This window comes from Phyllopteryx taeniolatus, chromosome 2, assembly GCF_024500385.1.
Source record: "Phyllopteryx taeniolatus isolate TA_2022b chromosome 2, UOR_Ptae_1.2, whole genome shotgun sequence".
In the NCBI taxonomy this organism is placed as follows: Eukaryota; Metazoa; Chordata; class Actinopteri; order Syngnathiformes; family Syngnathidae; genus Phyllopteryx; species Phyllopteryx taeniolatus.
Genome location: NC_084503.1, coordinates 24,304,682 through 24,317,537, shown reverse-complemented (window position 1 = coordinate 24,317,537; position 12,856 = coordinate 24,304,682). Strand labels below are relative to the sequence as shown.

The 12,856-nt window shown below is 40.3% G+C and overlaps 1 protein-coding gene across 3 annotated transcripts in view; it reads left to right on the top strand.

The window, feature by feature from the left end:
- pdpr (pyruvate dehydrogenase phosphatase regulatory subunit) overlaps window positions 1–12,856 on the top strand; it is a 33,902-nt gene that overhangs the window by 11,970 nt on the left and 9,076 nt on the right. For all 3 annotated transcript variants that reach the window (XM_061765467.1, XM_061765469.1, XM_061765468.1), the window contains exons 7-15: window positions 56–173; window positions 988–1,137; window positions 2,898–3,090; window positions 6,495–6,619; window positions 7,234–7,389; window positions 8,393–8,526; window positions 8,928–9,076; window positions 9,602–9,714; window positions 9,778–9,872. In XM_061765467.1, coding sequence (XP_061621451.1) covers window positions 56–173; window positions 988–1,137; window positions 2,898–3,090; window positions 6,495–6,619; window positions 7,234–7,389; window positions 8,393–8,526; window positions 8,928–9,076; window positions 9,602–9,714; window positions 9,778–9,872 — 1,233 coding nt within the window. The remainder of the gene's footprint in view (window positions 1–55; window positions 174–987; window positions 1,138–2,897; window positions 3,091–6,494; window positions 6,620–7,233; window positions 7,390–8,392; window positions 8,527–8,927; window positions 9,077–9,601; window positions 9,715–9,777; window positions 9,873–12,856) is intronic.

The window sequence follows — 12,856 nt, the reverse complement described above, 5'->3', positions numbered from 1 at the left end:
CAGCCCGAAAAGTGCAATTGAATCAGTGTTTTTCTTTCTGAATGTGTTGCTACAGTGGGCGTACGAGCTGGGCCAGGCAAGCGAAACCAAAGTCTCTATCCCTCTGCATGGCTGCGAACACTTCTACCTCCTCACCAAACCTCTCCAGGAGGACCTCCCGGCTGACACGCCAGGTCTCACAACTCCCGATTGTATAGTGATGGTTTTTAACTTGCAGTTAGCTGAATATGAATATAGTGGTACCTTGACTTAGAAGTGCCCCATCTTATGAGTTTTTTTGCATTACGTGCCGTTGATCAAATTAGTATTATTATTTTTTTGCTTTATGTTGTTAGCCAAAATTTGAGTAACAAGCAAGCTTCAGATACACAGCTGCTTGAGTGAAGTAAAAAATGGGTAAATTAAGGTACTGTAATGCCCTCACATGTGGGAAAGGAGAGAGACAGTTGCTGAATTCACTTACAACTGTTCGAGTGTGACAAACAATCAAACGCTCAAATACAAAATGAAGGGAATCACAAAGGGCAGAACTCCAAATGAAATAACCGGGCAACCCGACTGACTCCAGCCCTCACTTGGCCATACCCTATAGGCACACATGCACATGAGTACTACAGTATGTACAGTAATTATACTTTATAAAACTCGGGCATCTGATTCGGATGCCTCCTGGACACCCCCCTGGTGAGGTGTTCCGGGCACGTCTCGCCGGGAGGAGACCCCGGGGACGACCCAGGACACGTTGGAGAGACTATGTCTCTCGGCTGGCCTGGGAACGCCTCGGGATCCCCCCGGAAGAGGAAGTGGCTGGGGAGAGGAAAGTCTGGGCGTCCCTGCTAAAGCTACTGCCCCCACCCCCTGGAATGGATTAATAGCATTTCATTTAGTGGGGAAAACTCATTTGCGATATGAATAAATTGCTTTATCAGCCTGGTTACTTAACGGATTAAACTCATAAGTCCAGGTACCACTGTATGTGTCTTACAGTGGTGCTCGACATGGATGGGAGGATATATGCTCGACCGTGGCAGGGGGGCCTGCTGTCGGGGGGCTTCGAGAAAAACCCCAAGCCCATCTTCACAGAGGGACGCAACCAGCTGGAAATTCAGAACATGCAGGAGGACTGGGACCACTTTGGTGAGGAACAATGGGAAGGGCGCAAAGGGGATTTGTTATATGATTGTTTATTGGCATACTAGCACCCCTTGGACACAAATTAGCCTTTATATTAACCCAGTCGACTATTAAAAATGTAACGCACACTTTATGAGAGTTTGTGCGGGTGTTTCCTTCCCAAACAAGTCTTTCATACTGTTGCTTCTGGCTTAAACCTGTACAATAAAATCTTGAAGCAAAGCAAGTGAGACCTATTTTTAGACTACCGTGCCTTAATAGGTTTTACCTTATGGAGGTTGTTTCACAGCATTTTGTTGCGTTTAACTACCTTTGTTTATGAGTGTTTCTTCACCTTAAAATGTTTACTGGTGTGTTCAGGCTGCTTTAATCCGCATTATACATTGGACTCAGGCCAACGTTCACCTTACCACATGCATTTAAGCAACACTCCTTCGGCTTGGTGACCTTGAATGCAACGCTGTAATGTAATCTGAGGGTAATGAAGCTTGAGAGGTGGTCGTAAAGCCCAAGCCAAACCTGGACTCCTTATGTGTGTACATGTATAAGTCAAACTTTTTAAAAGTGTATAAGGAAAGTAGCAGGGAAATTGCAGTTTACTCGTGCTGCAACTTAAGTTTAATATAAAAAAAGTATGAATCAAATTGATTGGTTGCAATGTATCTCAAACATGCATTAGAAAACAAGAGGGAAAAAAACAAACAGATCTACTATAAATATTCCATACTGAAACACCATGCACTGCTAGTTGGAAAAGGAGTAGGAATAAGTTAAACGTGTTTAGATTCTACTACCTAAAATACATTATTCACCAAGAAGTGCAGTGAAGTGCAAAATACATAACATACATACCCCCAAATTACCTATACAGTGGAACCTCATTTTAATTGACAATGATTTAACAGATATTGGAAGTAACGGACTGGTGCCGTGAGCCACATAGCTACTTTACATGCATGTAAATTAGCCACGTGCTCACGTGGTGGCTGTCTGTGCGCTCGAAAACAGCAGTTACACGTTCAAATCCCGACTGAAGGAGGTAAGTTTGGATAAACTTAAAAAGTTTTCAAACATTGTCAAGCTTTTTTGTATTTATTTACAGTAAATCTGTTCTGTATTGTGTGTTTTTGGCCACGACAAAAATTTTGTACTTCATGGTTGTATTGAAGCCATAACAAATAGTGCTTCAATATAACGGACAATCGACGGTAGCGGACGTCCCACAAACCCCCATTACTACATTAAATCGAGGTTTCATTGAACATATATATCACATGTAAACACTTGTATGTACATATATAGAGCCCCCCCCCTGCTAAACTCAAATAAGATGCAAATGCACTTGCATAATTGAAATAGTTCACGGGACATAGGAGCTTAAACAAGTGAGGGATATTTTGTGAGGTGTGACAAAAGATGTTTTATGTAACATTATATAATAATAATAATTGATAAATTAAAGTGTTTAATGGGACCTTACAGCTCCTTTTTTTAATGGTGACTCCTCAAGATAACTGTCAAATTTTGACACCATGCTCCACCCACATTAGGTGGCATTGGCAAAAAAGTTGGGAAATTTAACAGTACTCATCAATCTTTTAATTAATTGGATTACTAATTTGGACCAATTTCCTAAAAATTGGAGTTCATCAAATTATGAGCCCAGGAATTCAAACCAAAATGGATGCTTCCGACCAAAATACTGTAACCGACTTCCTGCTCAATTTTGGTAGTTTAAGCAGGTTCTCCCTTGTACCTTTCAGAGCCAATGCTCAGCGCCCTGCTGAGGAGAATGCCTAGTCTGGAGTCGGCTGAGATCCAGCAGCTGGTCAACTGCCCAGAGTCCTTCACACCAGACATGCGCTGTCTGATGGGTGAGACGCCGGGCGTCTCAGGCTACTATGTGTTGGCCGGCATGAACTCTTCGGGTCTAGCCTTCGCCGGAGGAGCTGGCAAGTGAGTAGTTGGACGGAGTGAAGTCTATCAGTGACCTATGCTAACACAGTAGAAAAGTCACAATTACAGGAAATATTTTTTTATGAAAAACACTTCTTGACCATAAATATGAAACAATGAAATAAAAAACAGTAAGGGCCAAACCCAATTCTACCCCTTAGCCCTTCCCCTTTGTCTTAAATATCCCTAGGAATTGCGACTACACATCTACACCCCTCACCCCTTGCTGGCTGTGTCATAGGTAGACACGACAATTGTTTACATTTGTAAACTGCCATCTGTTGTCAAATGAATGTTACTATTATTATAAATTGATTTTTTAATGTAAATTTCTGTTAGTGCAGTTTCTAAAGGTGACTGGTATTTTAAAATTGTTTATAATGTTTCCTACCACGTAGCAGGGTGCATACATTTCTATATTATATCTTTATCTACTCTGAAAACATTTTTATAGAAGGAACATATTTTGACAGACTAACTTTATGGCCTAACGATCGGCCAATAAATAACACCAACAACAACCATCACACAACACATAACCAAACATTTGTAAACACACACACAAAATAACATATCTCAAACAGAATAGAATAGAAAAATAACTTTATTTTCACTGTCACATGAACAATGAATATCAGTTAGGCATCTCACAGTTTGCAGCGTTGAGGTAAAACATAAGCATGCAATTATCAAAGAGAGAGACTTATTTACACGCCATAATTGTTCCTGTAGACCAGTGTAAAGTAAACACACAGGTCTTTCTTCGTCTCCTACAGTCGTCACAGTGAAACAGAGTGCTACATACGTTTCGTCATATTTCCTCGTCTTAGGCTTTGGCCCATTATCTCTGTCTCTTGCCGCCTCTCTTTTCATCCCTGTTACAAATGTCTCGAGGGTTTGTTTACACTTCATTGCGTTTGCTAGATGCAAAATAGCCCTAGACCATAGCGACAGCGAAAGCGCCACTGCCACCTACTGTAGTGTATGTGCAATTTCACTTAATTCTAGTACGGCCCAAAAAAAAGCATGTTCTCCAGGGTCACACGCGCCCCAACTATTTGAGAAGCATGGCTGTAGACTATGTTACAGTGTACAAAACAATAATAAGTTTATGGTTGTTTAATCTGGAACTAAACTGGAAGTCAACAAAATGAGGATTTGGTGAGCCGTTCAACCAACAATTCAAAACATGGTTTATATTGTATCTACATTGATAAAAACATGACTGTCATTTGTATAAATATCAATAATTATGCCCACTTATATTTATGTACTTCCTTGTTCTCTTCGCCTGTCAGCGGGGGTGGAGTCCCATACCCCTCACTTTTAAGTGAGCTCCCCTAACACTTGGTTTCAAGGGTTATACACCCCTTTGTCTGAGCCCTTCCCCTAGGAAATGGGATACCCCTTCGTTTTCGTGCACGCGCAAAACCAAGGGCAAAGGGCCAATCCCAATTGTACCCCTGAGCCCTTACCCTTTTTTTTAACCCTTGGTTTTGTGCGTGCACAAGAATGACGGAGTATCATGTATTCTACACTGCTGCAGAAACTACCGGTAGTTCATTTTGTGCCGTTCGTAACCTCAAAACATCATACGTCAACATTCTTCCGTACAGGAGTCCCGTAGTTGGATATTGTTGAGAATCTTTTATTTTCTGGAGAAAGAAATTCAATATTATGATTATATTATGATTAATTCTAATTTCAAGGTAAGAAGTTGAATATTATTCAGAAAAAAAGTAGTATTTTTTTTTGTCCCCACAGAAAAAAAGGTTGGATATTTTTGAGAAAATAATTGTAGACTAAAGTCTCTGAAAGCTTATTTATTTAAAATTTTTTTCAGGGAAAAAGTCAGAATGTTGGCACAGTGTTCCAGTTCGTATTCATGTCAAGGCCAAAGCCTTATTTTAGCATTTCGTCGCTGTTGGGCAATGTCCAAATGTGTTAAAATTAATATTTTTAAAAAAAAACGATGCTATAAATCTATTCCCACTCAGTCTATTATTTTTTGGAAATAATGAACAATTTAATGTAGTTATTAATGCTCAAAATGTCTGGGAAGTGCTGGAAAATTCTGCCTCTTTTCTCGTGCTATGGAAGCCGTGTGGAATATTTGAAAGTCTGGATTTTCTTTTTTTTTTTTTACAATAATGACGTGTCTTGGTGCTAGCCAATGAGAGGCAGAGTAGGGAGGGTTATCGTTCCATACAATGGACACGGGAGTTTTTTCTGGACTTGATACATTTTCATTGCTGTGGTAACACCTGCCACGCCGACGCAGCAAGCCGCTGGCTGAATGGTGTTTTCTCTGTAGATTCACACAACAGGGACACTTAAGGGAAAGTTAACTGTGTATTATATTCGCTAGCCTGCGAGCTTATGAGCTAGCAAGCTAGGGCTGGAACTTAAAAGCTCACTTGACCACGGCGACATCATTAAAACGTCAGCGCTTGGAGTTGTGTGTGTGTTCTCCACATAAAGCGCATGCATACGCATATACACACACTGAGACGTGAAAGTTAACCGTTTATAAACCATAACCACAGCGGCACACATTCTCAATATTAAGGCAGTATTTGACCTCAGCGAACTCATTTTAATTTTTGATTGACAGGGAAAGGTCTCACATCACAGTCCAGCAACTCGAGGCCGGGCCTTATTTTACATTTTATTTATCTTTTATTTAACCAGCTTATTGAGAGATAAAATCTCTTTTTCAAAAGCCAAGAGGCATCAGAAATTATACAGTACATAATACCAAAAAAATTCACACAATAAATTCTGAAGAATAACAGTGACATTAAATTTTTTTGGGCCTCTCTAGTGGGTTAATGACTCTATACTAATTTGCAAAATTTTTAATATTTAAGTTTTTTTTTGCGAACAGAGCCCTAGTCTGAATTATTTGTATATATTTTTTAAGTATTCAAATAATAAAAATTAAATTAGAGGCACAACCTGGGGCCAGAGTTGAATGACTTCTTTTTTTTTTTCTCCCAAAGATCATTTTAATTATATTCTACTGTAAGGTCAGAAAGACAGTTTTAACATGACTTTTTATTATTATTTTTTTTAACAGCAGACTCCTTTAATTTCAGCATTACATTGCATCCGGAAAGTATTTACTGTAAAAAAATTAAGACTTTAAGTTACAGCCAATTTCCAAAATGGGATAAATTCATTTTTTCCCTCAAAATTCTATACACAATACCCTATTATGACATCATGATACAAAATTAAATACAAATAAAAATTAAAGTTAACAAATCACATGTACATAAGTGTTCAAACCTTTTACTTAATACTTTGTTGATGCAGCAACTACAGCCTCAAGTAGGACTCCACAGGAATTGTCTCATGTTTCAATACTTTTGTACCAGTGAATTATTATTATTTTTTTTTAGGTATCTGGCTGAGTGGATAACCTATGGTTACCCCAGTGCCAATGTGTGGCCGCTGGACATCAAGCGCTTTGGCAACCTGCAGAGCAGCCGCACTTTCCTGCGACATCGTGTCATGGAGGTCATGCGTGAGTCCTAATTTTGTCATTGTTGGCACACACAATTCTCATCTCTTTAACCCTCCTGTTATGTTTGTTACTTTGGGTAACCGCAACTATGTTCATGGGTCCCACTGCTTCATGTTTATTCATCAAAATACATACATAAATAGATAATTAAATAGAAAAAAAAGCAAAAATGAGCACATAGCAATGTAATTAATAATTTTTCAGTCAATATTTAGTGAAGCTATTTTTTATTTTGAGAAGATTGGAAAATCCTGTTTCCACGCCCTTTAGCCCTCTGTGCTCATGCTTGTTTGGCTTTTCTCTGGCTACTTCAGCTTCCTCTTGACCAGCGACCAGTCCAGTGTGTACCCTGCTTCTCGCCCAAAGTAAGCTGGGCTAGGCTCCAGCTCACCTGTTACTCAAATGAGGACTAGCTCTATTGAATATGGATGTAATAAAAAGAAGAAAAGAACAAAAATGACACTAGTAGAATAATATTATTTCTAGATTTAATGTAAACTTTAAAATGGGTCAGTTTGACCCACAACATAACAGGAGGGTTAAACTAGAAGGGCAGTTAAATCCGTTGTGTGCTGTGTGTGTCTGTTCATGCGTATGTTTGTGTGTATTACCAGCACTATTGTACGAACTAAAGGTTCCTCGCTGGGACTTCCAGACGGGCCGGCAGCTGAGGACAAGTCCGCTCTACGACCGACTGGACACGCAGGGAGCTCGCTGGATGGAGAAACATGGCTTTGAGAGGCCCAAATACTTTGTTCCTCCGGGCAAAGGTACACAGAATTGTCTAAAACTGTGAGCGTGAATGGTTGTTTGGGCCTTCGATTGGCTGGCAACCAGTCCAGGGTGTACCCCGCCTCTCGCCAAAAGTCAGGATAGTAGGACTGCACAATTAATAAAGTTTTAATCGTGATCACGATTTCGGCTGCCACGTTTAAATTAAACCAATGGTCTGCAATTTTTACATTTAAAATGCGGGCACTGTTGCATATGAAGCAATTTCTTAACCAATAGTCAGTAACCACCAGGAGACGAATTCATGGTTAAGGCTTTATTAAGCCGCCTGAATAACAAGTAAGCAGCACCCAGCGCACCCTGCAGGAGCCTCAGTCATTGTCGGTGGGATTCCAAGAGCGAGTCATGCTGGGAGAAACAAGTACAGCAAAAATTGGAGATGAGGATCATTGTGGTGAGGCGCTTGTGTCTCGAAAAGGAATCAACATCCATTTTCTGGACATGTTTAATTCAAGGCAAGAGACGTTAAACAAGAAGTCATATGTAAAGAGTGCAGTGGCATTGTCTGCCCTGCTTGGTAACACAACTAATCTATTCAGCGATCTGAAAAAATGGCAGAAAACATTACCAGGTCAAAGTACTGGACAAGAAATATTTGATCCCCACGTGCAGTTATTTGTCCAAAGTGGCATTAACTACACTGGATGAAGCCGATCAGATCGGTGTAAAGTCTAGTAACAATATGGTGCCTGCGCATGTCACTGTCCAGACTTTTCTATATATGACTTTGAGTAGAATAAATGCGGTTTGTGAATCATGCAGCGCACGTAACCGCCCACACACTCCAACGCCATGGGGAGACAGACAAAACCAAAGCCGTTTATAGGAATGTCTGTGTTGTTATCCTAACCCAGCTTGACAAGCGCGGTCACTTCAAAGAGTGTCCGACTCCATACTTGCCTTTATATGGCTTCGGATGTATGGATGAAAGTGGCAGCTGTCATGAATAATTGGTGAGGGGATTCTTGTTTATTCCCACAGATCTTCTGTCTCTGGACCAGAGCAAGACCTTCTACAAGCCCGACTGGTTTGACATTGTTGGGGCGGAGGTGAAGTGCTGCAAGGAGGCCGTCTGCGTCATTGACATGTCGTCCTTCACCAAGTTTGAACTCACTGTAAGTGGTGCAGCCTCAGACTCTTCTCTAATTACATTTCCACATCATTGTAATATTTGAGGATACATGACTATAAAAAAAAAACAAAAAAACCTAACGTTAGCTGTTTCTGTGGTTTAGCTCTGGACACTGCAGTATTATATTCCACAGTCTTCACATTGCTGCAGCATTTGTTTTCGTGCTGCCTTTAGTCTTCTCTCCAATTAAATTCCACATCCTTGTAGCATTTGAGGCCACACGGCTACAAATGCTAAGAATAAACGCATACGCTAACAGTGTAGTATTGTACTCCACAGTCTCCGTTTTACTGCAGCAACCTTCAGTCTTCATTTTTGTAGTGGATCTCATTAGATTGTGTGTACCTAATGGGATATCTTCTGGTCTGTACCACTGTCCTATAGTCCTCTGGCGACGAGGCCCTGGAGCTGCTACAGCGCCTATGCGCCAATGACCTGGACGTTCCAGTGGGACACATCGTCCACACGGGCATGCTGAACCAACGAGGAGGCTATGAGAACGACTGCAGCGTGGTGCGCCTCAGCAAGAACAGGTTAGAAAAAAGACCCTTAAAGCAGGGGTTCTCAAATTTTTGGGGTCTAGGGACCCCTCCTAATGCCAATTAAACTACCATGTGTACCCCTAAATGTCCTAGGTATTGAATAGTCTCCTATAATAATAAAAACTAAACATTCCATTGTCTTTTTACGACACCTGGAAAAGGCCAAAATGACCTTGAAAATTAAACTAAAATGGCAGCCTTACTGTATCTTTTTGGGTTTGTGTCGGTCCATGCATGACGGACACACCTATTAAATTTCATGTTGCAAGTGAAAATTGCTTTGGGTACTGCATTTTCAAGAAATTTAAGCTTTCATGCAAAAGTTTGGCTATCTTCGCGTCATGCTTCGCCTAAACATAATGATGAAAACTAAAAATTTTTTTGGTTGTAATTTGTCTATTATAAGTGTTTGAAATTTGGTAGCATATGGTCAAAATCTGTAGGACAAATTTGTCCACGAAAGGACCAACATTTCTGACTACAATAATAGCATTCCCATTGTTCCGTCCTTTGCAGCTTCTTCATCATCTCGCCTACAGACCAGCAAGTCCACTGTTGGTCTTGGATCAAGAAACACATGCCCAGTGACCCACACCTCCACCTAGAGGACGTCAGCTGGAAATACACAGGTAAGCCTGCATTCCACGTCCACTCATTGCTCTTCTGTGACGAAATATCATCTTCTCTTTCAGCTTTAAATCTGATTGGACCTCGTGCTATGGATGTTCTGGCAGAGCTGTCATACGTTTCTATGACACCCGACCACTTTCCCTCCATGTTCTGTAAGGTGGGTTCACATGTCTCATACACCAGCTCGAAACTGGTACAATGCAAATGTCACAACAATTTGGAAGAATTTTGGAAAACTATGCCTCAAAAAAGCTGTCATAATGTGTGATTTCAGAAAATCTTGTGAGACTTCAGCTCAGTGAGCAGCTTAAGGATTTACTCTTATGATATAATTGGTACAAGAAAAAATGTTGGACTGTTCAGTAAAAACGTATTCCTTTAAGGAATAAACAAATTCCTGATTTTTCTGGTAATTTTCAATATTTTCACAATTCATGATGTTTCTCATAAATTACAACTAACTTTCTTATTTTATAATTACTGTCATAAACCGGAGAGTTCCCCCCTCCCAACAATACAATTCATTCAAGGCTCAAAGTATTTTTTTTTCTTTTAGGAGCAGTTTTGATAATCATTTCTTAATTTGAGGAGTAACTTTTTTTGCAGGTTAACCGCACAGGGACCCAAAGCACGGGTTTTATTCAATAATAAAAATTCAACAATATAATGGGGGAGTTGAATGTCGGGCTCCATCTAACGAATATTTTAGTACTGAAGTATCCTACTGAAAATTATATCAAATAATCGAGTATTTGGATGAACTATATTTTTGCTTGGTTAAAGAGCAATTATGAATACAAAAGAGAAAATAAGACCTTTCACATAATAACATACGCCAATTTGGTTTCCTTTGTTATATAATCGTTTTTTATTTCTTAAATTCACATTGTGCATAAACGATAAGGTAATTTAAAAAAAAACAGCATCCTTTGTGCATCTTCACTTAAGTAGCTATCATTTTAGCATTTTGTGACATATTAATACATTAGGTTCATGGCTGTGCGTTTATGAGCTTAGACCAGCTGACCATGAATAAGACACATTTTCTTTGTACTGCTACAAGTTTTGGAAGTGTTCCATTTGTTCAAACTAAAATAAAGAAACCTCTAGAAAAAAAACCAAATATTTCCTTCATCTGACTTCACTAAAACCCTCCTCTGTTTGGGTACATGACCCATTTACTCGTATTCCTCTCTGGCTGCATTTGCCACGTTTTTCACCAACTTGACTCAAAGTTTTGCCACTTACAGATCATCAGATGGTAGTATACTATACTGTCCATATGTCACACAGTGACTATACTGAGCAAAAGCACCTGTAAGTAATGTTATGGTTGCGTACTGTACTTATCACCTTTGTAATAAACAAAAGCCACACACAGTGTTGGGAAAGTTCATTTTCTAAGTGAACTACTTCAAAGTTTAGTTCACTGTTTCAAAAATAAACGAGTTCAGTTCATAGTTCCAAATTTTGAACTAATTTCACTGTCTCAAAAGTGAACTAGTTTATAGTTCTTTTAGTTTTCCCCATACTTTATGTCGCTGACGGGCTATTACCCTCAAAGTAGTGGCATTTCATTTCCCCATTTTTGCCATCCATTCAGTCCACACGAGTAGCCAGGTCCAGCTTTCACCCTGAAATCTCAAAAACATGAGGAGAAACTTGTTGCGTGAATGTTTTTTGTTTATTTATTTACTTATTTTTTAAATGAGGAGTTAAAAGAAAAACAGGACTGTAGTCCTTAAAGGTCATAGGACAAAGATGTTAAACATTTTCTTTATAACTCTAGAACTCCTTTACAAACCACATCTGCCATTTCAAAGTGATTATATGGCAGATATACTGCAGTTAAATCGATAAATATGATGCAGAATGCGCCTTCTGCTTTTTGCATCCCACGCCTTCCGGGGATTTGGCTCTATCCGGCACTGTGACGTAACACAAGAGCCTGTTCATTCAGCGTTGTGTGCTATTGTTCGATGCTGTTGCTCCGTCCTTGTATATTTGTTGTCGTATGATTTAGCGATTTCACGATGGTTTATTGTGTGGCATTTGGTTGTACAAATGGTTCAGGCAGTGATAAGAGTTTCTTTGGCTTTCTAGTGGATAGGGAAAGTCAAAAGACGGGAAGAAACGTGGTCAGCTATGGGCAAGCATTCCAAATTCTGTGTTGATCACTTCGAACCGGTGTGTTTTGAGAAAGACTTAGCAGAAAGCATTGGATACACAGGTGTCGTTACGCAGAGACTGAAACCAGTTGCGGTGCCAACTATTTTTCCTACGGCCATCGGGACCTCAACCGCCAGCAAGAGAACTAAATCTCTCAGGTGCCATGGCGCAGCGGCGAAACAGCGCAGACAAGACGTGAGGATTTCCTTGTATGTACCTACGACTCTATTATGGTTATTATGCACTGGGCAGTAGGAAAAAAAACACCCACGCAGTACTTTTCAGCACTGTCGTCTGTACTTTTGCCAATATGACAAGCCAACAGACACGGCAAAGACTTTCTGTGCGGCGTGTTATAAAGCTACTCGTGCGAGGGGCACACAATATATAAGAATACTGCATACTATGGAAAAGCTTGTGCCGTGTCACTGAAACATATGAATATATAATACGTATAGTCGTGCTAAAAAATATTGGCACGCCAGGGGTGCCAATATTTCTAGTTATGACTGAAGAACTGCTAAGAACTGCTTTTTTCCCCCACAACTGTCTGACCCCATGGGCATGGCATGCCTGTTATATTTTATCCATGACTTCCTGTTTCTATCGACAAGTGAGGATGCTGGAGCATGTAAATTATGGATTTATGGGATGCACAAACATACCAGTCTGTATTTCCAATCCGCTCTGCGCGGCCCAGTGGCCACTCTCTTATTCCGTTGGACATCTGCTACTTGGCTGCTCGTCGTTGTCACTGTCAGGTTACGACCTCCTGATTGGCTCAAACATGTACGGTTTGACGATGCCAAGTTCACTTGGGTCCTCCTGTACGTAAAAATCCTCCTCCTCATATTCCAACACGTTGCTCGCCATTCCATATAGATTGTATCGCGCTGTGTTTGGCAATTGCAACGTCACTTCCGGTAGCCCTTGCGGTGAACAGAGTAACTACACCCCGGTGTCTTGAGCTTT